This window comes from Saccostrea cucullata, unplaced genomic scaffold (genome assembly GCF_032062105.1).
Source record: "Saccostrea cucullata isolate Sc308-1 unplaced genomic scaffold, CSIRO_AGI_Scuc_v1 ctg534, whole genome shotgun sequence".
Lineage (NCBI taxonomy): Eukaryota > Metazoa > Mollusca > Bivalvia > Ostreida > Ostreidae > Saccostrea > Saccostrea cuccullata.
This window is the reverse complement of record NW_026923154.1, coordinates 71,087-98,813: the sequence shown is the minus strand read 5'-3', so window position 1 is coordinate 98,813 and position 27,727 is coordinate 71,087. Positions and strand designations below refer to the sequence as shown.

Sequence of the window (27,727 nt, the reverse complement as noted above, 5' to 3'; positions counted from 1 at the left end):
TATTTCATGAAATACCTTCAGATCTTCTTTTTCTGAATTGATTACTTTTTAAAACATGTTGTTTTAAAACAGTAGTTTCATCTACTTAATTTTAAACGCGGCAGGCTGATGAAGAACAGCTGGTTTTTTCTTTGGACTGTTTTTGACAGACATGCTCGTACTAACAATAAGACCCCATTTTGATACAACTTTTGACCTCTGATTAGTTTGTCAACAGTCAAAGGGCTCACAGAGGGTGTCCCCAAACGATAAGAGATGCTTACTCCTTCTGGTCTCCTTTTCCCAATGCTGCTGCTACTTCCAGGGGTGTTTTCGTCTGTTCTTCATTTTGTGTGATAAATCAGATTTCTGAGATAGATAATGTTACTTTTCTCCACCTTTCCCATTTTCACTGCCATAATAAGCAGTATCTTTACTTACCTCTTGTCTCCATTATGTTCGTTTTCCAATTTTGCACCATTTGAAAAATATACTTGTGAGAAGAGTTACTTCTAGTAACTTCTGTAAAAATTAGAGACAGCTAGTTTAAACCCAAAAACAATTATGGAAATTCTGAATTTTGAGTGAGTGTTGTAGACTCTCAGAAAACAGTTAATTACTTCCTTTGCAAACAATTAACACAATTAAGAATTAAGAAGACAAAGCCTTCAATGCCATCATACAGCAGGTACCCAGGTCATTCCCAAGAGTCTTTAAGTACTGAATTGAATTACTGTTCTATCACCAACTTGTTGAAAGTTCAAACTTCAATCAAAATAACGAATTTGGGTCGTCTCTTTGTTCTACTAGATATATAGTGCACCTTTTCGGCTTCGCATTTTATGATGTGGGCCAATAAGACAATAAGCATATTAATGCAATACAAGAACCATTACTAAAAGTATTTATAAAATCTAAAAATCACACATAATTAATTTTCAATTTACAACTGCAGTATTTCAAGCAAAAATGTTTCTTTGGTATAAAGGATAGCGTGTTTCAAAAATTAACTTTTAGTAAAACTAAAAAGGTAGAGAAATTCAAGATATTCCTTTTGCTTATACATGTATAACAAGGCATTGTTGTTTGTAGTGATTTAGTTTCCCGGTTGATTTGGTGCCATTTCAAAACACTTTAGAAATGACATGTGCTTTACAAGAAAATTGATTCTTTAGTATTCCTCGACAATGATATTTCCATACAGATTAGTTTTCATTGGATTTTAGTTGTATGCGCACCGCAGTGTTTCAGGCGTGTGCTTTAGAGTCACGGAGTCACAGAGTTTTTCCTTGTGTTGCAGGTTCGAATCCCTTTTTGGGACGTGCAGACCGGTCATTAGGACACGTGTAAAAATGTATAAACTGAGTTCCCGTGTCGTAGTAGATGCTGGCACTAAAAATTTTCCTCACTGCAAAATGGCCGAGTGTCGAGTAGCTGTCTAACATTAGAGCCCTCCACCTGCAATGGTGACGTCTCCATATGAGGTGACAAATTCTCCAGAGGGACTTTAAATAACTACGGAAGCCCATTTAGGACCTATCAAAAAATATTTTTGAATTCGTTATAACAGATTTTTAGAATTCGTTTTAACGAATTTAATTTGTTAAAACAGATTTATTGAATTCGTTATAACGAATTTAATTTGTCATAACAGATTTATTGAATTCGTTATAATGAATTTAGTATGTTATAACAGATTCATTGAATTCGTTATAACGAATTTAATTTGTTATTACAGATTTATTGAATTCGTTATAACGAATTTAATCTGTTTTTACAGATTTGTTGAATTCGTTGTAACCAAATTCTTGAATTGGTTATAACGAACTCAACAAATCTGTAAAAACAGATTAAATTGGTTATAACGTAATAACAAATTATTCGTTATAACGAATTCTAAAAATCTGTTATAACAAATTAAATTCGTTATAACGAATTCTAAGAATCGTTATAACGAATTCAAAAATGTATTTTGATAGGTCCTAAATGGGCTTCCGTAAATAACAAACAAATAAACAAACACTGTTTTGTACGTATAAAAAGGGTATTTATTTTGTCAATATTGAGAACATGAGGAAACGCTTTAAATTTGGTTATCTAGATAATTTAACATTTACCGTATGATATCGTATGCTTAAACATACTACACTTCTTGTGCAAAAGTTATCTGTATTATAAAATATTTTCTTAAAGATCCAAAGAGAGATTGCAAAGTCTGGATGGCTTCCGAAACAGACTGAAGCAGATTCAATTTATTCTGTTTTTTTATCTATTTCAATTCTAAATTTTTAATATTTTTAATTTGTAAGTGCATGCTCTGAGTTAAATCAATATTTCAATCGAAATTCAATATTTTTAATTTGTAAGTGCATGCTCTGAGTTTAATCAATATTTCAATCGAAATTTAATATTTTTAATTTATAAATGCATGCTCTGAGTTTAATCAATATTTCAATCGAGGTAGGCTACTGACAGATAAGTTGATGTCACAGGTATACTTCCTCTACCTGATCAATACCTAGTGCTCCCGGTGAGTGTGACCAATCGACATGTGCTGCTTACTACTCACCTGATCTCACCCCTGAAATATACGAAAGCTCGTGTTTTATGTTCTTTTTTATATTTCAACATTGATCAATGCACGATTTTTCCACGTTTTTCATGTTTTAATGATTTTATTTTAGCAAATAGAATATTGATTTGCAAATACTGTATTTGGGTTTTTGCACTTAACCATCTTTAATTTCCTCTTTATTTTACGATTAATAGACGAATATTTAACATAGGTGCATGTGTGGAGAAAGTCAAATTCTAGCGTTTAATACCCTGAATTCAATCCCTATTTGTTGGAAACACTAGCTTACATCTACATCCTAATGGAAATTTTATAATAACACTTAAGCTTTAAAAAGTAATAAGTAACTTTTCTTCACTTTAATCTTAATATTCAATCTTGGTCGTTGGATAAAAAAATGAATTCATGCAATTGGCAGTTCTCAAGTCATAGCGATAAACAGTTATTTTATTTAACTATTTTAAACTGATTTGATTCTCCCTCATTGAAGCCAATTTGTCGAGATCAAATATCATTGGATCTCGCCGGATTTCCTTAAAACTAGCGTTTTATCTATTGTTTCTGTTTAACACTCGGTTATTTTTCTGAGGGCACTCGGGTTAAAATGGCCGGTACAGACAAATCTGGACGTGAGTTTGTTTTAATATTTCAAGAAATTTTATGACTAATTTTTATAAAATATTTGATAATTATTCCTCTAATTTAAGGAATGAAAAGCTTGATAGAAAAAAAATAAAATCAATAGAAATATAAATAATAATTAATGTAATAAATTACTTATCAATGAAGTTAATTTGCTTAGTTTTAATAAAAAATATATATTCATTCAGTACTCATGATATTTCAATCACATGTTTCAGGTAAAGTTGAAAAGATTAACTGACTTAAGTTGATCTGAATACTTTTCCACTTGGAAATATTGATTTTTAAATCTAAACATTTTGTAGCATGACATTAATAAGATAAATTCCTTGTAGTAGTATTGCCTCTTTACGTTTCCTTCAGTGGGTAAAGGTCGTTATGTTAAGGTTGTCCGATCCTCAGGTTTATCAAATTAGCAGTTAAGTAATCAAAAATACTCATAAAACTATCTCTGAATTCACAGAGTTATGTAAATTTATCCAATATCTCTTTAAAGTTAAAGATTAAAGTTAATCATTTATGATAGATAACTATTAATATTTTTGCAGAGAAATGTCAATTAGAACATCAAATCCAAAATTTAAATGCATTTAAACAAATATATTTTAGGTTAAAAAATTACCTAGGCATTCAGAGAAATTGTCATGAATTTTATATATATTTTTTGTCTTCTTTTCCCTTTATATATTCTATAATACATAGTGTAAAAGGCTTTTACTATCATTGCAAGACACCACACATTAAAAATGTGTAAGCATGTATACAAGGCTGGATTATCTTATTTATCTAAAACTGTATTAATTTGTTCTCCGTTGGTAGGGTACAAATGTCAACTTTTATAAGATCTTTTCGCCTTTTCACCTTGAATCTTTTAAAGAAAACAATTTTGCATAAAAAAATTTCACTTTCAAGCCTCATTTTGATGCATTTCAAATTAATTATAAATTTTTGGAGTTATCCATCCTGGCTGAGGATCGGATATCCTTAATTTAGATGTGTTCAATTTCACATGTTGTCTTGATTTATGAACTAGTAATATATCTTAAAAAGTGCTACAGACATTTTGATGATAACTATTAATATTTTACAATAAATGTCATGAGCTTGAAATCCAAAATTTAAATGATTTAAAAATCTTAATTACCTAGCCTGTCAAAGTAATATATATTGCACTTAATGGAATTGTAAGGTTTTCTACGTGAAGGAAGCTGATTAAAAATGTGTATTCATGAGTGAACTGTGACGTAACATTGATCTTGCCCTTGCCCAAAATACTAAAAGTGAATGGCGCTAAAAATAGTTCAGAATACATTTAATCAGGGGAAATTTTGGGTGAAAGAAAAAGAAAAATGCCGATTAATTGTTTTGATGCTAATAGTAAATAAAATGAAACAAAAGCTTTATTCTTTATTTATTTGAGATATCAGTCTAGGTGTGTAGCACGATGCATTATTCCTACCCTTATCGTGGATTAACATATGTCCCCGGGGGTAACGGTAAGAAATATTGTTACACATTGTCAACCCAATGTTTGCTTTATTGATTTCTTTAAATATAATAAATATAAATATTTGTGATGAAGATAGCAAATTCAATTACTGGCAAATATATTATTTATCAGAACGTGAAGCATAATCAAAGGAGTAAAAATATAGGGATGATATTTTGTCAGTGAACACCTTGCAAATATCAATTTTACAGTAATTATAATTGCAATAATAGTAATGTTACGTCTTGTTATGAGATCAAATCACCTTTCTCATTTGCAAGCCTACAATTAATATAAAAATGTCCAGTAAACAGGTTGTAAGCTACAGATCAATAGTCCATTGTTTCTTTTTCCGGAGGGTGATTTTTATAGAACTATTCATTTCAATATTTCTTATCTACATATCTTATGATGATTTGAACAACATTGCAGTATATTATGCTATGTATTTGATTATATTAGATTCAAGAGAGATGATGTATTGAGTCGAAGATAAGTGACTATAAAATGTTACTGGTCACTCTGATTGTCCTTTGACTAACAAAATTTGATTCTTTTTATGAAGTTCTGCAAATCTTATCGGTAAGATGGTAAATTTATGCTGACAGTTATATAATGTAAAAAAATGATTGAAAAAATTTATTTCCAACATGAGTTTGAGCGAGAGGCTAGCTCTGTCGCTAGAACGCTCGCTTCGCGATTTGAAGATCGAGGCTTCCAATTCAAGCTTCTGTACTTACTTGATGAAATAAGGGTAGCAACTGTCCTTTTGCCAGGCGCTTAGCCCTATAAGAAAAATTTTCGGGTCTTTCGGATGAGACCTACAAAAACGAGATCTCTCTCTCAATGGCCCCGAGTGGTGAGATTCCTTACACCGGTTTATGCTGTGTGTTTGATTTTTTTCTATGGTCAGTACGTACGACTTTATCAGCAAATACAATTTATCATTAAGTCAAATGCTGACTGACTTTTAGCACTTATTGTATTATTGATACACTGAATTGTCGACAAGATGACCACTGTAGGTATGACCGGTCGGCAGGGCGATGCTCACTTTTCCATGGCACCTGATCTCACCTCTGATGTTTTGGAGGTCCGTGTTTGCTCTGCTCCTATTTCGTATTGTTTAATGGACTTTTGATCTTGAATACGATTCCATATCTTCATATACAGTTAATTATTAATCTATCAACCTCAGTTAGAAAAAGCTAATTATTATTGTTTGTTTTTTTTTATTAAACAGTCCATTGCTCTGGTGTATCTGGATTTTAACAAGTACGGAAGCTTTTGCACCGTTGTTCTTCATTCTTGCTAAAACTTACCAATTTGAGCACAAATGATAAACAACGTTGTTCTTACATGTAACTACAGAAGGTAAAGATAACGAACAGTAAGAGTTCAATGAAAAAAAAATCAGTAATTAATACAATTATATGAAAAGAGTATAAAACACTGGCCCCTAAAAACTCCAGAGATGGGATCAGGTGCATAGGAGGAGTAAGCATCCCTTGTTGACCGGTCACATACACAGTCAAATGCAGTGCAAAAAAAATTTACACTTTCTTCACTTGTTAAAGGACAAGTAAAGACTATACAGAACGCTCTCAAGTATTTGTTATTTTGAGCATAAAAAAGGAAGACTTCCAAAAAAGGATTAGTGGAAATATAAAAGAATATTTAACATGAATTAAGAGGGTTTGAGTATGTGATTTTTATTTCTGTCGAATTAATTGCAAATGCATACTTATTTAGTAAAGGTATACCTCGAAGTTGTAATATATGAGTGTAAAGATTTAGTTCTTAGAAATAATTCAAAGAATTTTGGTATTTAAACTTTTATAGAAATGCATATCAATCTGTATGATTAATCTGCAATGAAATTAAATGAAAAGTATTCACTTATGCCTGCAATATTCACAATAAATGTTAATTAGTTAAAGAAGTTCACATTATGTGACCTAAAATGAAATGAAAGTAAATTATCGATTTGTCATTTTGATTTATATAAATGAAGGCTTTACAATTTTTATCTTCAGATTCAGAATTGATATCACGTTTTTCATGTACTTCATAAACAACGCAATTACATCGAGTCTCGTTTTGCGTTATCAGGCTTCATGTACTTTCGTGATCCTTTAGGGATATCTAAATGACCTTTCTTCCTCCAAAAAAAAAAAAAAAACAAGAAAAAAAAAAAACAAATAACTGATCTTAACATAAGTGATGGATACGATAAATGTTTTTTTTTTTTAATTTATTATGCTTCACAAAAGGAGATTAGAAATATGCATCTCTCTGTTTTTTAAATTGAATTTGTTGAAAGTTTTGAAATATAGAATATATATTTTCATTTATCCTTAATGGTACCATAAAATGTGTCATTTCATTATTTTCATCTTGAACAAAATAATTTACTAGCACTTCATTCTAGCATGTGGCCACTCAAATGAAGGGCGCCTATAATATTACAACACCTGCCAAATTAGGTGACCTTCAATAAGTAACACTCTATTATCAATGCAAGTGTAAAGTTGTGTTTTCTCTTATTAAATTCAAGCGTTTTTGTTTTAGACATTTTTATTATCGCTATTATATTTATTATGTGATAAAAATGAAAAGAACATTACATTATTGTGATTAAAAAGGGTTGAAAATTCATGCAATTAATAATGCATCTTTAGAAATAACTCTCAAACTGTCAAATATTTTTCCGTCATTTATGTGTAACCGATGTTCATATGTACATTCTGCCAATGAATCAATGATATCTAGAATATTTTTGTGCATAATTACAATTTTACTTCTGAAATTGCTGAGCTTTTCCTTCTTCGTTCAAACAGCATACATGTGTATAATGTTTTATGCGCAGATTAAACATATATGCGGTAGTTAAAACATCTTGATTTTGTGATTTTTTTTTTAATATCGTGATTCAATAGTGACGAATAAAAAGGGTAAAAAAAAAAAAGAACATTGATTGATCGGATAAAACGAACTGATAATCAGTTTTATCTTTTTTTAAAATAAAAAAGATGCATCCATTGAAGGAACTTTTTTGTGAATGAATCACATGCTCATTAAAGTGAGATTTTTGTCGCTTCCTTATATTACGTATGCAGTTGAAGATTTTATGATAGTCGGTAAAATATTCTTTAATTGACATCTTTATCACCCATTCGTGTTCTGTACTTTGAAAAAAAAGTCTTGGCTTGTTTCATGAACAGTGTAATGCTGATGGTTTACAAATCAATTTTAAAAGGGCAATTATCAATTTTATGCACCTGATCCCATCTCTTAGTATTTTTATTGGACCCCCGAGCTTGTATACTGTTCGTTATCTCCATATATTTTATTAATAATAAATGATACAACATCAATACTAATGAATGATGTACAAAATGCTTTTTAAAGTTATAATTATAAATGTATATTTTTTTTTTAGATAATCAAGGAAAATTAACTCATTTCTACCATAAAAAGTGCACTTTTAATTAATTTTTATCATGGAAAAAAGGCATTGCCAGACATTGATTATGAAATATTTTCGCAATTGAATATGAATTATTTAACGTAGTCTGGAATGTAAAAATGTTCCAGCAAAACCTTTATCATTAGCTTTAAATATAAGAAATTTAAAGGTTCAACGAAACATTTAATTATGTTTTACTGAAAAATAAAAATTCAAGTTAATTTCCTAAAAAATTAAGTTTAGGCTACATGCTTATTTAAATATCTGTTTTTAAATAGTTATGTTGCATAAATTTATTCGGACAATATATTTCATTTTGACGAAATATAATAGAAAATATTAGTGTGTTTGCATTTTTTGATCATTTTATTTTAATCTTTTTAATTCAAAATGATTTGGCAACAAATGAAATAAAATTGGAATTTCAGACACTCGACAAAGTTTTTTAATTCAAGTATCAAAATTATGAAACCATAGAAATATCAAAAATTGAAGTAATAGCTTTGAAAGTATTTACAAAAAAGCCATCAAAACAGTTATATATATTAACTATATGAAGGAAATGTGGAGAAAAAACTATGGGGTGACAACACATTGGCGGAAAAATGGTAAATATTTCACGGAAAAGGGGAAATGAAAATTATACAAATCTTTGATAAGTTCCAACATCATGGGGAACTCTAGGAAATAGAAATCATACGCACTTTGAACAAACTTCATCAATTCCATTTAAGTAGTTAAATATGTCCTAACAAAGGACAAAGAATCACGATTAAGAATATTGAATCTTAATTAGCAAAACGTGGGAAAAGCATCGTCCATATTTATAGTTTTGATTAAATGGATAGATAGCATTTTGGGTTTTCCATTGATCATTTTGTTTTTATACCCATCCTCTACATTAAAAAAATATCAAAGCAGAAATTTCATTTTACTTGTTTAAATATTTAGGGCCAATTGAAGAATTTAAAAACTGAGTAATTATGGAATAAAAATCGATGTAGAATATTTTTATCAAAATGTTCATACAAATCTCAAATGGTAGACTAAAATATTTTATTACCTACAAAAATAATAGATTATGATATATGTATCATTGCTGATCCCCTATCTGTCTTTATATTTCTTTTAAGGTTAGATTTTGCAAATATTTTTTTTGTATTTTCCTAACTCTACGTCATCTAATAACTTAAGAAATAAACTTAATAGTTTTCTAAGTTATACTGATATTACCTTTGCTGGAGCAATTTACACTTAATAAAATCCTTATTTTGTTCCAACACAGGCTAAACAGTTATAATAAGGGTACCTAAATTTATTCTTTTTCTATTTAATTTTCCATGATTGAGTATAGAAAAATACCGTCTTAAAGTTGAAAACAACTTCAAACTGTAAATATTTCAAATGTTAAAACAGGTGAATTATTACTTTTTTTTTTATTAAAGTCATTATGACATAAGCCACACGGGTTTTAATAAATTATTTTTTACCCAGTTCAAGGGGGCGTTTCAACTAAAATTAAATTATTCTATCTTAATTTAGGTTCTGAAATTCTTAGTTCAGAAATGTCCATTTATTAAAGGAATATACTTTTATGCTTGAACACGCTAGAAACCCCACTCAATATATAAAATTAAAAGAGTACGATAAATTAAGGAATAAATCATCTATATTTATTGGTATGTCATATATTATAATTTTGCGTTCAAAAAGACAATTATTGACTAAATATATGCTATAAGTATAAAGTGCTTACTAAGCATGTTAATTTCAACATCTTTAAGGAATTTGAATTACCCTTATGTAATTCTTTTCTACAAATTTGGTAACTTTGACAAATTATGCAATGTACTTGAAATCAGTATTTCAATCTAAATTGAACATAATTTGTTAATTTGCCAAACATACTTATCTTCCGTAATGACGAGCTTGTCATTTCATTGTTAAGAAGCTTCCTCATCGATTAATGAGTGTCTACTTTAGTTTCAATTGGGTAATTGTTGTCTAATTGACACTGCAGAGATGTGCACGTTTATCCCCAGGTACTACGAATGTAGTACATACAGCATACCCTCGCTATACTGGGGTGTTTCTTATTGCAAGCACCTGTGTGCATTTACTTTAACTGCCCGTTCTTTTATGAGTTTATATGAGTGTTTGTTGGGCATTCATATTTTTAACAAAAAATAGCTTCGTTTGTTTTAGCAAACTCAAAATGAATTAAACTAACAAAGAAGCATATGAAGATAACGAACAGTATTGAAGTACATAAAACAATACAAAAAAGGAGCAGGGCAAACACGGATCTCCAAAACGTCAGAGGTGGGATCAGGTAAAAAAAGATAAATCTTTCAACCATGAACTTGAAAAATTGCGAGATTGGTTGTAGGTGCTGTCGACTACTTTTTTTTGAAAAGAGAACATCTAAATTGGCTAATTGAACCCCTTTGAAATTTTTAGTAACATTTCACCAGTGAAGTATATTTATTGAATTAAAGTGTTTGAAGGAGTGAAAAATATTTAGCCACGTTGTGATAGAATATCTAGAAATGTTTATCTCATTGTGTTTGCTTGTTGTTTAACATCTGGTTCTAGCATTATTCACTCGTATTGTGACGCCACCTCTTGCCGAAGGAGAGCTCACATTTTGACCTATACTTGGCACTCAGGTTCATTCAGCATTGGGGGACCTTTTTCGTGCCAGCTCCTCGATCCCCCCCCCCCCCCCCGGTACTACCTGTGTTACCTGTTACAAAATCTAAGGAGAAAACCTTAACATCCAAACAAAGAATAAAACTGAAAACATTGAAATTGGTGTTTGCTTAAATAATAAAACAAAATGCTTTCTTTGGTTGTTAGTACGAAGATTAATGTCGCAGGTGTTGCAGAAAAATACATAAACCGCTTTCTTAGGGAGTATTTTTTCTGGAATAACATTAATTCCCGAACAAACATATAAAGAAAGGCAATTTATTGTTTATATTTACATCTGTATGAAAAAAACCATTCAAAGTAAAATTAAATAGATCAGTATTGTATCATAGATGAATATGTCATCGTACGCATAACTATAACTGATGGAACAACAATTGTTCAAGAAATCTACATACGTGACTTGCTTAGTGTTGTTTTTGCCCTAATTAATGGCAATGATCATAAGAAATAAAAAAAAATATTCAGTGGATGTAAATATTAGTTCCAAATACAAATTATCGATTATCCTTTAGCGAAGTACATGTATTATAATATATTGATAAAGGGCGGAGAAGAAATTGACTCCCATAATTTCGGGGGATTTTTTCCCAATCATATATTTTTTTTACTCCAATCTTTCAATTTTTACTGTTTGTCCTTTCAAAGTAAGTTATGATCAAAGAATAGCTTTGCTTCGGTTTGAAGATTAAAGTCTATGTTTATCACGTCATCGAACAAGGAAGGAATAACAGTAAACCCATTACATAAGAGAGTCCTATACTTCACTGTATTCTAATTAAGTCAAACTCTACTTGTCATGAAATTTCTGTTGTAAAATATTTTAATTGAGAGACATTTCAAAAAGTGTAAACTCCTAAACTCATCTTTTTTTATGTTTTGTCTTGATTGATTTTAAAATTTTATCACTTTTTTCGTATTTATTTGCTTGGAAATTTCACATTTCATTCCTCACTGCAAAATCTCACTTAAAATGCAGTCTTGTTCAGGAATTTTGAATTTCTCATCAAGTTTTGCTGATAGTCCGTGGGTTTGTGTTTACAGTAAATAATGACGTCATGATAGCATTAAGAAGGAGAAAGGAAGAAAAATCTTCTTGATGAAAACAAATTTTTGTCTCGTTTAGCAAAATCCCCCTGTAATTGTTTAAAAAGAGGGTTAACTAGGGGCAATACAGACACTTTACACACAAAAACCCGAATACGGAAGAGAATATTGAGTTCGTCCTCTTAAACTAAAAAGAGCACGGGACAATTTTATAGATATACAAAGTCTATCTTTATCATATAAAGACTAAAGATGGTTTTGCTGGATTCATCACTCGGTAGGTTTTATTTTTGCAATTATCTATTTGAATCTGGAAAATCCTTTTTACGGGCAAGCAAACCTAAATTAGGAGGTAAATGATTCTTAAACGCAATACATTGATTAAACCTGTATTTTTGGATAATAAATGCTCAAGAATATCTTAAATATATCAATTAAAAAGGAATTTTTCTGTCTGGAAAACAAATGTTTAATCGTCATAAATTTCTAATGAATTTCGTGAATATTTGTGGAGAAAATACACGATGTACTAATGGATACAAAGAATTTTATAAATACTTTATGCTCGTTTACATGGTGTTCAGGACGATCTAGCTTGTGTTTTAAAGATAGCTCTTTAATGATGGTCATGTAAACAGGTGGTCTAATTTGGCCGTGTTCCACGGTTACAGCGAATGACACAGGCTAGCACCTCGACTAAAATTCTTCTTCAAAGAAACCGTGTTATTTTGGTCCCTTTTGCTAATTTTTGATTCAGTCAAAAATTAAAAAGAATGCTTAATTAAAGGGAAAGCGGAAAATATGGAAGTGCACGTGTCCCTTCTCGACTTAGTGGTACACGTGTGCGTTTTATTAACATTTCGACGCTTCACTTGTTTGCCCTAGAGAATATGTGTTCGACAGATTGTAACTGAACTGAAATATTCTACTACTATATTGGGAAGAAATCTTTTTGAAGAGAAATGTAAGTCATTCCATGATAATTTATCATGAAATGCGTCGCTTACTTTTGTTTTGCGTACTTGGATATATATATCTCAGGCTCATTGTTGCCTTAAGACCACACCTATCGAGGCGAATCAGGACGTAATACACTGTGCCTTCTACCAATGGTATAAACTTATTTTTCTCTCGAGATGATTGAATTTTTTTTTCCCAAAAAACAATTCCAGACTAGGGTACAATTTGAATTCCATTTCTGAAGACTCTTTACAGGTCAAAAGCGTTGAATTTTACCTTACGCATTTGCATAAAAAGGGCAAAAGATCGACTGTTGGAAGGACGATAAACGCACTTTTGAAATCTTTAATACTTTATTGATTGAAATTGGCTGTGTATAGAGAGATAATTAAAAAGTACTTTTGTAAGGATAATCGATTATAGTAATTTCTAATAATTCCAATCGTGTTTTGAGTGAACGAGGACAAATTAAAGAAAAAGTTTACACATCAAAAAATTTTTCAGTCAACACTTCTTTCTTGCCCTAGCTTTTAGGAAGTTGATGAAACAAGAATATCAGCTAGCAGTCTCGTTTAAAGACATAATTTCTTAAGTTTTATGGTCGACGTAATGACTTGTTAGCAAATGCAATTTATCACTGAGTCAAATGCTGACTGACGTTTTTCATACTAATTGTTAGTCCATTATTTACACACTGAGTTGATGACGGATTATCCATTACTTCCCGATCATGACAAGGAGCACACAACAGGTGTGAGCAGGCGTTGCTCACTCCTCCATGGCGGGTTTGACCGATAACATGGGCTACTTACTCCTCCATGGCACCTGAACCAATCCTCTATATATTTTAAGCTCCGTGTTTGCTCTGCTCCTAATACATGTTGTTTGAGTGGACTTTTGAGCTTGAATAATGCTCTTATCCTCCATATTTTATACACTAGGTATTTGAATGACATAAAAAAGTCCCTAATATATAAAGATAAACATAAAGTTTCCTGTGTTGCTTGAATCTGAAATTCCTTTGCCGTTATCTTTGCATATTTATTTTAAAACATATTTACACACATTTTTAAACATTGTTATATTTTTACCGTTTTCCCGCTTACCTTTACAAATATTATCGAGTTAATCTCCTGAAAGTAAATCTATGACCGAAAAAAAAGACAAATTAATTTTCGTTATCTTTTTCAATGGAATCCATGATTAGAGTTGCTTAGTAATTTTTATTTATTACCAGAAGATCAACATATTAAATTACATTATCGAAAGTCTTTAGTTTTGTGCATACTTTTAAAAGTCCATCCCCCAGTAAACGACCCATTTACGTTGACCGCTGTAAACTCAGATAATGCGTATATAAAAATAATCCAGGAAGTAGAGAATGAGAGAGGGCGGTAGATAATTGATACAACTTCTATCTATAGTATTACACAATCCAGGTTACTTTATTTACCATATGGGAATCGATCGTAATTTCTCTTGATAGAGATATGTAGAAAACAACTTAAAGCCAAAATATCCCCTCCGAAATAGCAATAAGTATTTAAACATTGTTTTAAAATGGTTAGTTTTTTTAATACTGTATGAGGTTTATGAAAAAAAAAACAAAGGTAACAAACAATAATCGTTCTGAAAAAAAATCAGACAATGAAATCTTGTGAACAGGGCATAGCCACTTACCCCTGGATATTTCAAAGGTGGGATAAGATACCCAGGAGGAGTAAACATCCCCGGTTAATTGGTTAGACCCGACGTGAGCCTTTTGGCGCTTAGTACTAAATTCATTAATTAAAATATTCAATTATTTCAATTGTAAACAAAAATAAAGATAATGAACTTTTTAGAATTTGTTCTTTTTTATATGATACGGTTTTTATAGTATAAGTCAAGTTATTAATGGTTCCTTGTTCTATTTTTGAATTGCTAGATACAGATAAGGAGGACAGGAACTTCATGTCTTTCTGTTTCTCTTAAGATATCAGTACACTGTATCTATTTTAAGAAGAATTCAAGGTAAGGGGTTAAAGGTCAGTAGGTAACCTTGAGAGATTACAGTGCTGGGATTGTACTCAAGTTTTCTAAATCGAACATTTCTTGTGGGTAAGAACCTTTTCCATGAAGCAATGGTCATATCCACTGCTAATATTGTCGTCCATCTTAAGTTATTGCCTCCGGCTATAAAAGGTGTTTAGAAGAGCTTAAATTTTCTTCCTAGACATTGGGAATGTACAGAATGATAATAAATTACGACATATATGTATATCGTTGACGACGCCAATGCTTACCATCACAAGGTGGCATATAGTTGCAATCAGATGAATTTTGGAATTTTCTTACGAAAGAAAAAATAATATTTGAAAAAGTTACAAGTTTGTCTTCGATTGAAATTGTGCAACTAAAGCTAAACGCATGTCCTTCAAATTAATGCATAGTCTTACATCTTATGATTGGGAACAATGATTTTTTACGTTTTAATGTTCCTGGAATTCTTGGAACGATAACGTGAAAAGAAGAAAACACTTGCTCCGGCCTTTAACTCGACATTCTAAAATATTGACGACGTATTGTCAATTAACAGTTATTACTTTAATTCTTATGTCGTTACGATATATCCCGGTGAGCTCGAAATAAAAGATACCACAGGGTCTGGCAGATCTGTTTTCATATTTAGAAATTTTACTTGAAAAAGACGTTAGTGTTATATAACCACAAAACTCTATGATGAACGTGTTGACTTTAATTTTTCAATAATTAACGTCCCTTACTTATTCAGCAATATAACTTCTTCATCTGTCTACGGGGTTCATAGCTTTCGGTTGATGCTCTACGAATAAAAAATTTCTAAAACAAGATAATTTTTTGAAAAAAAAAGTTGCTTTGACAAGAATATCAGCAGTCTCGTTTAAAGTCATTATTTTGTAAGTTTTTATGGTCGATGACCTTGTCCGCAAATACAATTTACTATTAAGTCAAATGCTGATTGACTTTTTACACAGTGTTTGTTATGACATTATATACCAAATGAATTGTCTACAGATTTTTCTGTAATATCCCGATCATTACTAGGAGCACACGGGGGTATAACCAGTCGACAGATATGCTCACTTCTCCATGGCACCTGATCCCACCTCTGATGTTTTGGATCACCATATAAATCATTTTGTATGAATATAAATCATTTTGTATGAACGCTAGACAAATCTGAGTAAATTTTCATATTGTTGATAATTCGGTCATACAAGAAGTACAATTACTGAATGAAAAAAATGACCGAATTAGGAGTGAGATGAAGATATGTCTGAATTGACATGTAGTAACTGAATAGGAAGATAATGACTGAAAGAGGGCCTTTTTATGTGAATCGAACTTTCACTGACACAAGCACTAGCGGTAGACACCAAGTCCTTCACTGAATTGTCTCATCTCAGTATTCCCCCTCAGAACAATTTAATACACAAGTGCTCAACTTGAGCGTCAACTTCCATTCATCTTACAGCTTTCCCGCCTTGATATAATAGAAATTATTTATTTTACTATCTTTAGAAACCTAATGGTTTATAAATCTTCAAGTACACATGGCTATCGATTTAAATATTTTCGGGACATGAAATGCACTGCTACAGTAAAACAATAACAGATACCGTCGTCTTAATGGTCTTTTCGTTATTATATTTTTACACATGCTTATATTAAATACCTCGGGTGTTCTTCCTTTAATTTTTGTAAGATAATTTTTCATTTCCGTGTTGTTATATCGTTTTCGAGTAAAGTGCCCTTTGATATTTAGACCATGAAAATGACATCATGATGCATTTCTGTTATTCAACTGATGTAATAAACTTACAGCTTTGTGCAATGTCATAGATATTAATAAGGAAATGTATATTAAATTCCTGTATAAAACCACATTTAATATTAATCAAAGTAAAAATTATTTGTCCCTTGAGCAAATATCCTTTTTGTGTACTTTATGTCTAAAATTATTTGGAATTAAGTTTTCAATATGTAAGAAGAAACAATTATTATTATATCATCCGGTGAGTGATTATGTTTTTTTCACGAAGTGCACAGAATTAAACAGAGCATGAAAAGTTAAATTTAAAACAAAAAATATGCAGGGTTTTTTTATATCTTTAAAATACCTTTCGGAAAAGAGCAAACACCATAAACATTTTCTACCAGTTTAAACAACAGGTTTAAATTTCTTTATCTCTGCACTCTGTGATATATGATAAAAATCCTTTCATCAAAGTTTCAATCGATGATACAAACATATAAGCTAGTCTATATATCAAGGCTTACTTACTTCTGACTTATTGATGCTGAATATGGGTATTCAGGACTACCGCCTGATTGGTCAGTTTCTGCCAATCAGCAGAGAGGGAAGTAAGAGGCCAGATCCGTGTATCACAACATAGATATTGATCCTCTGTATCGGGGCCTTCTCTTTCCATGCAATTTTTTAATTCAATAAACTATTAGGTCTTTTATCTAGAATTTATGTCTCTTGGTTTTTCATTATTTATTGAGAACTTTACCGTACTGTAAAGCTCATACCAAAATTAGACCTAAAGGAGAAAATCCGGTAAGTAGACATGTTAAATCAGAGAAAAGTAAAAGTTTTAAGGTGAAATTTTCGTCATACTTGCCATTATAAAAAAGTGGAAAAATGTATCAGTTTATTAGTACTTTAATTGACAGAAGAAGGGTATAAAATATATGTGTCATTGTCAGTTGTAAAAAGTGTCAGCACAGCTAAAGTGTGATGCTACACTAATAACATTTATCATTATGTTGAGTAAACTTTATACGGAAACACCCGCTGTTATGGACCATCATAAAACTATATATCGTAATTGCCTAAAAAGGCCTCCATTCATTTCTCTGCCTTGTCTGGAGAGTAAGAATGTGAAAGCTTTAAAAAAGACGATAATATTTTAATAATTTCATTTATATTCCATTATTAAGGTTTAACTAATTTTTAGATTTAAAAAATCTCGTGTTATTACAGCGATGATAAGATTTACACGGGACTTACATGTATCTTGTGAACATGTTGGTGCTATAAAATGCGCATGCGCATTAACTCTAACGTCATTTCTGTAAGTGGTAATGGAGTTGTATGTTAAAGCCATACCTGGGAATTCGAAAGCAATTTTCTGTATTTGAGAAGCTTTAAAAAGATGTTACGTTACGGTTTGTAACACATGTTTACTACAGATAACTTCATAAGCCGTGTTTTATTAGCAAATAAAACCACGTGTTGCAATGCGTGTTGCAATATCACAAGGATTTTTTTTTATTTATTTATTAGCGGAATGAATTATGACTGTAACTTTTAAAGAATTATAAATGAAGATAATGAACAGTATTCAAGCTCTGATGTCCTTTAATACAAATCGGCAATGGAGCAAACTCGAATCTCTAAAACATAAGAGGTGGGATTGGGTGCCATGGTGGAGTGAGTATCCCCTGCCCGACCGGTCTCACCTACCTCATTAACACTGATATAGTCCCCATACTATACATGTTTCACTTTAAAAGTCCAATTATGGGAAAATGTGACTTATCCTTTAATTTTTTTCTTTATTTTGGCAAAGTAGCAATCTTTTTTTTTACGAATAGTGAACAATATTTTTTAAATGTATAAGATAGCTACATGACCACATTTTCTACACTGCAATTCAACACGTTGACGCTTTATATTTGTTAAATAAACTTTTGTCTCACAAATCTTCACCATGAAAATTTACAGCAAACCCCCTCTCTATGTTTTGGAAATGCTTTATTTGTATCGCGCTGCTGTCTGATTACGATATATTAGCAAAAAAAAATCTTTTCTTTTAATGTTCATCAAATATAGAGTTCATCAGTTGGCCAAATTAAAAATATTAAACAGTAAAAATATTTTTAAATATGACGCTGTGCTCAGTGCATTTGTAACATTTCTATGTTTGAACAGAAAAGTCTCTCAGTTATTTATTTAAGAAGTTAATTTCCTGGAGAAAATGTTGTCCACAGCCGTCGCCCACTTCAATTATTATATACTGGGGGTAGAAATTCCTGGGAAATCACATATCTAAAAAAAATATTTTTTTGTGGGCGATGCATGTGAGTTTTATTTTCTGAAAGAATTTTCCACTGAAAATCGGTGTTTTCTGCAACAAGGGACAAATGGCTCCAGTTCATGACGTCACGATTGATATTTTGAAAACGTTTTGTCTACTTATTGATCACTCAGAAAGCAAGTATTTTCATTTCCCGCAACAATTTTATATTCAAATATACAGGCCATATTTAAAGGGAAATCGTACCTTCTACTCTCAAAAATTAGTCTAAATGGATTGTATTAAAAAGGTTCACCTTGGATAAAGCTATCAATTCAAATGGTTCAAATAGAAAATAAGTAAAATTTGATTAACACCTTAAAATCAAAGAAACTTCAATTATTAGATTCAATTCACAATTCACCCACTCTATAATTATATATTTAATAAATTATAGCTGTAAATGAAAGATCTGATTTCACCAGTAATGACCAACCAATAGCAGGGAAACATTTCTGATAAGAAATGGTGTAGGCTGATGATAATTCTATTCATAAACATGTTTATATATTAGAAATATAACAATAATTTTGTGTGGGCTGAAAATGGCCGTTGTATTTGAATATTATTAACTATTTATCTAGAATATGTTTCTTTTGTTGTGGTCACTAATACAGAACGGACAACACTTGTGTTTTAAAAATTAGAAAAGATTTTTTTCGGCATACGGGTATGTTTCCTTCCATTTTTAACTATGTGCGTTGCCTAATTAGGAACTTTGTTAATTTTTCATTTCCATGCAATAATATATAAGTTTTTATGGAAAATATTGATTTTTAATATCTCCTATTTATTTCAAATAAACAAATGAATGAATAATAGCTTTTTATAAAGATATATATTCTAAAAAAAAAAAAAACAAAAAACAAACAAACAAATATCTTTATAACGAGTTCAATTTCTTGGAATTTGTATAATTTAAATCTGTAATTTTTTGTACATTATTATGATAATTAATTGTGTCTTTGCCTATTCTGTGCGTTCATGATTTTGAAACTGTCAGAAATGAATATGCTCTGTTTATTTATAGTTACCATAGTACTTAAATACCTGCATACATCTTTAGATGTTCAAATAAAATTAAACTATCTTTCTTTAAAAGAATCTCAAAGTCAGGAAAAAAGGATACATTTGTTGTATTGTTTTATGGACTTTTGATTCTGAATTTTGTTCGTTATCTCCATATATTGTTTATTGTTTGTCACAAGAAATAATGATTTATCAAACACGACATTGTTGCACTTAACTTTGTTGATCACACAACATTCTGTCATATACTCGAAGTAAAGGCAAAGAGAACTTGTTTCCCAATAAGGTTTACTCACTTAATATTGGAAGAAGAGGAAGAATATTTTTATGCCAAAGCAATGAACTTAGATAGAAGAAATTATGTAAGTTTATGACTGGCAATATAAAAAAGCTATTTTAAAAGTCTGGTAAACAAAACATTATTACATGTATGTATTTGCCGTTACTTTTTCAGATTTTCTAAATTTACTTCTGTCTGTGACAACAGTTTATGTGAAATCGCCCATATCTTTTAAATTTTCGCTTTCAAAATAAAAACACCAATACTTTAATATATAACATACTTTTCAAAATACATTGTAAATCTACATATCCTTTTCAATTTGTTGTCGCATACTTTCAGGGACAGTAACGTTACTATTTGTCTAACGTCAAATTAATGAACTTTGAGGTTATCGCCATGGTCATTTACATCATTGCACATGTTAAAAGCAAGCTAGTAAACGGGTTGTTATTTAACAAAATCACACATTTTACATCCGTTTCTGAATAGTTCAATCATATTCTACCACAGATGACAAATGAACGACAATTGTAACAATCTGGGGGAAAAAAGTGGTATTAAGAATATTAATTAGCTGTAGTGCCTGCAACGTCATTGAAAATGTTTATTACACCTGGGAACTTTAAATTTGTCCTTGAAATAAATTAAATACAAGTTTTAATCAACGTAATAAAGTCCTAATGTACATGTATGATCCGATGAAATGTTATCTGTCAAATGCAATTCATTAGAAATATGTTTAAGATTAACTGTAATAGAGAAACTGTGTCTCGACCTTAGTGTCATGATAGCTGTTTTTAAATGTTAATTAACTCACTAATGACCTTTATATAATGCAGAGTCTCTAGAAGCAAGGTCCACATTGGCTTCCATCCAGGATGTCAGCCCCTGATTTGTTTTCTCTATGTTCTTCAACCATGGAAAATGGGTAGGGAGGGTTGTTAAGGTCTTACACGCTGTGTGTGTAGGGGGTTTTTGCAATGGGTCGTGGTTCTTGGTGGACCTTTAAAACTTCGATATAAACTTAGGAGCATTTTGTAGAGTTCTTCAATATGTTATTATTCAGGATTGAAGACCTGGTGGAAAAAAATAAAACATTTAATTGTTGTTCTTACTATTAAAAAAGAACATTCTTTATTTTAAATTAATTTCTTAAGAAATGTGCTATATACGTTGTAATGCGTTTTAATGAGATATATTCAGATATGTAAACCTGGCTTACATAATCAAGTTTGGTTTGTGTTTAAGGGGTTAACGGAAGTGGGTCAAAATAAATCTGTTTCTCACCTCACGCTGCTTGTAATGACGGGGAGGGGAAATCTCTTCCTGAATTCAGTGTATAAATGACCCGGCTGGTAACATATTGTCTTGTCAATGTTTGGTAGCATTTTTTACAACTATAAACTTTTTTTGTTTTTTATATTAATTATAAAGTTAAAAAGTGTCATTTGCTAAAAGTAAAAAAAGTTTAAAAAGCTGTATTAATTTAGCTTTCAATGAATTCCTGTAGTTAGAGTTCTGTCACAGTTTGAAAGTTACATTCTATCACAGTGTGAAAGAATATCAGAACTGTAGTGGTATGATTGCTGGAATGTAGACATAATTATCGTGAGTTCGAGTCTCACAGTGCGTGTGTCTTAACTATGATTTTATTTTTTTTTCTCTCTGTGCATTTTTCCTTTGTTTTTTTTTTTATTATTTTATAATACAAGTATAAACAATGTAAGAGATATATAATACAACATTACACTTTGAAAGTATCCCGGGAAAAAACAGTCCTAAACTATTTTAATGACCCAAAGTCATAGCTGCTAGTTTGTTTTATTTTTAGAATTTTCTAAAAATCTTGTTTAGAATAAAAGTATTGAACAAGTAAGATTATTGTCATGTAACAAACTTGCAACTAAGAAAATATAACACTGGTCCACAAATGATTACATACATGTAGTTTGATCTTAAATTGTAAAGGTACATGTATCTATAAATAGAAACAGGTGATTTCCTTTTAAATACTTGAGTCGGCCGTGTCGCCGGTAATGCCTAGGTCACATTTCCCGGCCGGTAGCCGTAGACCGGTGGTAATCGGTGGTAATCTGTGGTGTTAACGATGCCCCAACATCGGCATACATCGGCCAAGTAGTCCTTAAAGTATCAGTCACATTATCCAGCGATGTGCATACGATGGGCAACCAATGCGTTTTATGAGAAAAATGTTGTGGTTGCCGGCCGGACTTACAAAGGCCCAGCGATGCATTGTTAATCATAAAACGATGTTCCAGGATAATCGGCCGATGTATATTACATGCTCATACATTGGTGAACATCGTTCGTACATCACGATACGGGCCAGTGTTTGGTCGAACATCGGACGATGATCGGTCGTTATCTGTTGAACACCACTAAACTCCCCGATGACCTCAGATTCAACGGATATTGGACGATGCTCGGCCATACATCGGCCGATTCTTGAAAAGTGTGTTAATGATGGGTTGCCGATGAGGAGTGATGTGAGGCATCGTTGGAGACATCGCTGAATTTTAACTACGAATTATTTCCTACCGATGACCCCACCGATTCGCAAAATGGCCTCAGACACCGTAAAAATTTTCATCAAAAAACGCATCGGTTTCTCATCGTATACCCCATCGCTGGATAATGTGACTTATACTTAAGGTAGCTATGGCTCTTAGTGATTTCACAGTAACTGTCTTATGTCGCAGTAGATGCTTTCATTGAATAGCTCCTCGCTGTTCTGAGGCCACTGTAAAGGTCTGAATATGAAACCCTCCTCCATCAAGAGGTTACATCTCAATATAAGGGACAAATCAATGAAGGAACATTGAGGAAAAAACTCTTTCATATCTCAGTTGATTCGATACGCAAGAGCATGCTGTGTATGAACAATTTCTAAAACGAGGTAAATTATTGACAAACAAGTTGCTGGAACAAGAATTTCAGCAGTCTCGTTTAAAGTCCTCATTTCGTAAGTTCTATGGTCGATACAATGGCTCAGCAAATACAATTTATCATTGAGTCAAATGCTCACTGACGTTTTTCATCCTAATTGTTAGTCCATTATTTATACACTGAATTGACGACGGATTTTTCCTTTATTTCCCGATCATGACAAGGAGCACACGGCGGGTGTGACTGGTCGGCAGGGGATGTTCACTCCTCCATGGCATATGATCCCACCTCCGATGTTTTGGAGGTCCGTTTGCTCTTCTCCTATTTTGTATTGTTTTATGGACTTTTGATTTTGGCTACTGTTCGTTGTCTCCATATGTTTCGTTCAATGTGACGTATCAGACATTCAGCTGTGTCGTTGCAGCTATGTCGCTGTGTTTCGAAAAGACATAAACATAAATGAGAATTAAAAGAAAATTCTGTATTTAAACAGAAAAGTCAATCTTTTGTAGTTTGCTTTATAGATATCAATGTTTTTCACTTTTGAGATAGGATTTTTTTTATTTCACTCGTCATTCGCATTCTTGTCAATATCAAAAATTTCTATTTTAATAGGTAAATACATCCATGTTCAACTTAAAAAAACATTGATATCATATAATTTTATATCACGAGAAAACTTCCTTTAAGGGGACAAAATATCGTTACAAAGAGACAGAATGATAAATTACTCGTAACTTTTTATTAAACCTTCTAATGAATAAAAAAAATTTTCTCATATTGAAGGATATTTAACTTGTTATAAGGAGAAATATTTTTGTCATAGCGAGATGATACTCGTGTGGTCGCAACACCTTTTATGTTGGAAAGAGGCATTTTCTCGTTATGAGGATATCTATCTAGCTTTTTTTTTTTCAAGTGAGACATCCTTACTTTTGTATATTTATAGATGCATTTTTGTATGTTTTAAAGGAAGGAACTATCTAAAAGTTGCATTAATTGATACACACCCTTTTCATAATATAAAATGTTTGTTATAATTATATTTATTCAATTATTGTAGCTTTTTCAATAAAAAATAAATTAAATATGTAGAATAAGTTTTATTTAAATATTTTAATATTTGTTCCAAGCCATCCTTGTCGTTGTCAAATATCATTGACTTAAAAGATTCTAATTTTAGTATCAGAATGTTTTAGAATATATTTTTTTGCCAATATTTGTGAAGGGAATGATAATATCTGAATAGCGATGGAATATTTACATAGATAAACCATTATATACATGTACTTTAAAGATAAAAAACAATTTTATTTATAGCTAAGGAATAAAAATAATAATAATGAAGATTATAAAGATAGCGCCATAATATAAATAATAATTTTAAAAGAAATTAATCGTTTAAGTATTAATTTATATATCAACTAACCATGAAGATTTTTTATTTAGTTCTTTATATTATATTATTATTAAAAGAGTACATCCTAAAAAAAATTAAATGAACAGCAATAATATTACAATTCTTTAGCAGTAAATATTGAAGTTATCGGCACATGAAACCTTAAGCGCAGATAGAAAGAGTCCATTCTGTTTACTTGTTTTCATATTTTAGTAACATTGTAATAAATCCGTCTTACCGTTATCATATAATTTTATCAGGGTATTCGGATTGATACATATTTCTGCTCCGTTAGACACGATCATATGTTCAGTCGTTAAGGTGTATTTCTCGTCATTAGGAAACCTACCCATGAAAGCTCTCTATGCCCCGGGGTAGAATCTTCTGAGTAATCAATCATACTGTATTTAATACTTCTACATAACTAGCTGTCTTACATCACTAAATGATCTGCTGTTGTATAGACACAAAATCGCAACCCGCTTACGTCTGGTAAGATTATTTTTGTCAATATTAACTGAATAATATTTATTTTAGTAAATTTATTTTCTTTGTATTTTGTTTTATTATGTCGAAGAAAAGATTTACTCATAGCTGTACGAGTAAAAGTAGTTAAAAGTAATTGCATGTTGTTTTTTTTTTCATTCAGCAGCTTCAGAAGCATTTAACATTTTTTTTCCAAACTTTAGATAAAATTCATTTAATTTTTTTTTCTTAATTTGAGTTTGCTGTGGAATTTTTTTTCTATATCTTTACGAAGAAATTATCACTAAATATAATGTATTTTATTTTATTTATTTATTTATTTTGTGGCAATCTGATAAAATATCCTTTGCGCTTCTTTTATCGGCAATGAAACTAAGTACCCTTTACAAAATATTTAAGCGCAAGATTTTCTTTAATTATATTTTGTTCCTTAGAAGCCTACTCCAAGATAGAAACAGAAATGTTTGGTTTATTGAGTAATAATTTAATTTTACTTGTAACACGTTATTTGATTGGATAAAAGATTTTATCCATTTTGTATAACATAACTTGCCTACGACACAATCAGTTACGTCAAAAAACGTATTACTCCGCTTGACGTTACTTTTAAAATTAAATCAATGTGAAGCCTTATTCTGGGGGAAAAATTGTCTCATTGTCTGCACTGAAATTAAATTATAAGAATATACATCTCTGCACATGCATAAACCGCTTTTTATAAAGATGTTCACTACCTAGATTTCAATCTGGAATATACATTTCTGTTTTCCTGAAAAGTTATTACTAAATCAATCCTATGTAAAATGTTAAGCAAAAAAAAAAATCTATCCCAACTGTCTTAGGTCATTTTCTCTAAAATATACATTTACACATCGAGGGTTTAAGCAGGCTTATGCATACTAGAGAAATAGATGTTCAGTAAACGTTGAAACTTTTACTTCCCTATCTGGTTGATTTATTTAATTACAAAAATCTTTATACAAACTTTTTACCAAAATTTGACTTTGAAAAAGTTAAGAACTGTCCACTAACCTTTAGGGCGCCACAACCACTCAGTCTCTGCTTCAAATTCTTAATTAATTTTAAATCTTGTCACTGAATAATTATCTCTTTCTAGGAAAATAAGCCCAACTTTTTATATATTTTTTTATTTACATGTATATACACCAGAGTTATGATAAAATGTGTTGTGCCTTGACTTGCTAATATTACATTCGTGTTAACGTTCAGTGAAGGCAAGCTGCTGTCATTCCCACTGTCAAATGAATTTGTTTATAACTTGTTTTCCAACAATTTTAGAAAGATTCTTAAGTTATAATATTCATAAATGCGATATTGAATTCATTTAAAATTTAAAGTTAGATTTATATATAAGAAAATCGTTCTTCACTTTGAATGCATTTTTGTGAGTATCTGAATATGTAAGCAACAGAGCAAAATGATATCTAATCTACAATAGGTCTACACTTCATTTCTTAAACAATAACATGTTTCTAAAACGATGTAAATTGTTGGCAAACAAGTTGATGAAACAAGAATATCTGCAGTCTCGTTTAAAGTCATCATTTTGTAAGTTCTTTGTCGATGCAATGATCGATAATGACCTTGTCAGCAAATACAATTTATCATTGAGTCAAATGCTGACTGACGTTTTTCATACTTATTGTTCGTCCATTATTTATACACTGAATTGACGACGGATTTTCCCGTTAATTCCCGATCATGACAAGGAGCACACGGCGGGTGTGACCGGTCAGCAGGGCATACTCACTCCATCATAGTACCTGATCCCACCTCTGATGTTTTAGAGGTCCGTGTTTGCTCTGCTCTTATGTTGTATTGTTTTATGGACCTTGATATTGAATACGTATGTATGAAAAATTATTCATACGTAGAGCATGCTCTTGCGTATCGAATCAACTGAGATATATAAACTTCTAAATCCTAATGCAGGCGATGAAGGTATATGGCTGCATAAGTAAGGGATGTTGACGATAGAAAAGTTAAAGTCATCACGTTTGTCATAGAGCTTGGTAGTAAAATTACCATTAATGTACATCTACCTCTCAAAACTACTTACAAATGAGAATCATCTACAACTTTAAGGATTTCTCCTTCTACAGGGATTACTTACTAATCCATGGCATATGATCCCAGTGCTTTTGTTTTAAAAGTCCATGTTTACTCTACTATAAGACTGTATTGTTTCAATTTTTGTTTATATTGGCTTCTATTTGTTATCCTTATATATTCCTTTATCTGTGTAAACATTAGAATGGATAAAATGAATCAGTCAAGATTGTTACATGCTTTATTTTCTCCATTATCTTTAAATGTTTCTTTCGAATGATTTGCCCTAATACTGTATTATATCTTTATGAATGCGTTAATTTTTTTTTTCTTTTAGAATTTTTCAATCAAGTTCTGAAACATATTAAATTTGAATTCAGTTGTACTAAGTCTCCATTGCAGAAGGAGGGTTGTGTTATTGACATGTTACCTGCGCCTCAATGTTACACATTTTATTAGATTGAAATGATTAGCGATAGGAAACTCTAAAGACGGGTTGAATCCAACCATGACGGAGAAGGACTTTCTTGAAAATACCGAAACATTATAACTATAATTTAAAAATAAAAACAG

At 31.0% G+C, this 27,727-nt stretch overlaps 1 protein-coding gene across 2 annotated transcripts in view; it reads left to right on the top strand.

The window, feature by feature from the left end:
• The first annotated feature begins 3,144 nt into the window (after positions 1 to 3,144).
• LOC134263322 (ETS-related transcription factor Elf-3-like) overlaps positions 3,145 to 27,727 on the top strand; it is a 33,161-nt gene continuing 8,578 nt past the window's right edge. Inside the window, exon 1 of one of the 2 annotated variants that reach the window (XM_062745655.1) lies at positions 3,145 to 3,183. In XM_062745655.1, coding sequence (XP_062601639.1) covers positions 3,159 to 3,183 — 25 coding nt within the window. In that variant the 5' untranslated portion in view covers positions 3,145 to 3,158. Of the gene's footprint in view, positions 3,184 to 12,069; positions 12,191 to 27,727 lie in introns of those variants that run through there. The other variant, XM_062745654.1, reaches the window with a different exon arrangement.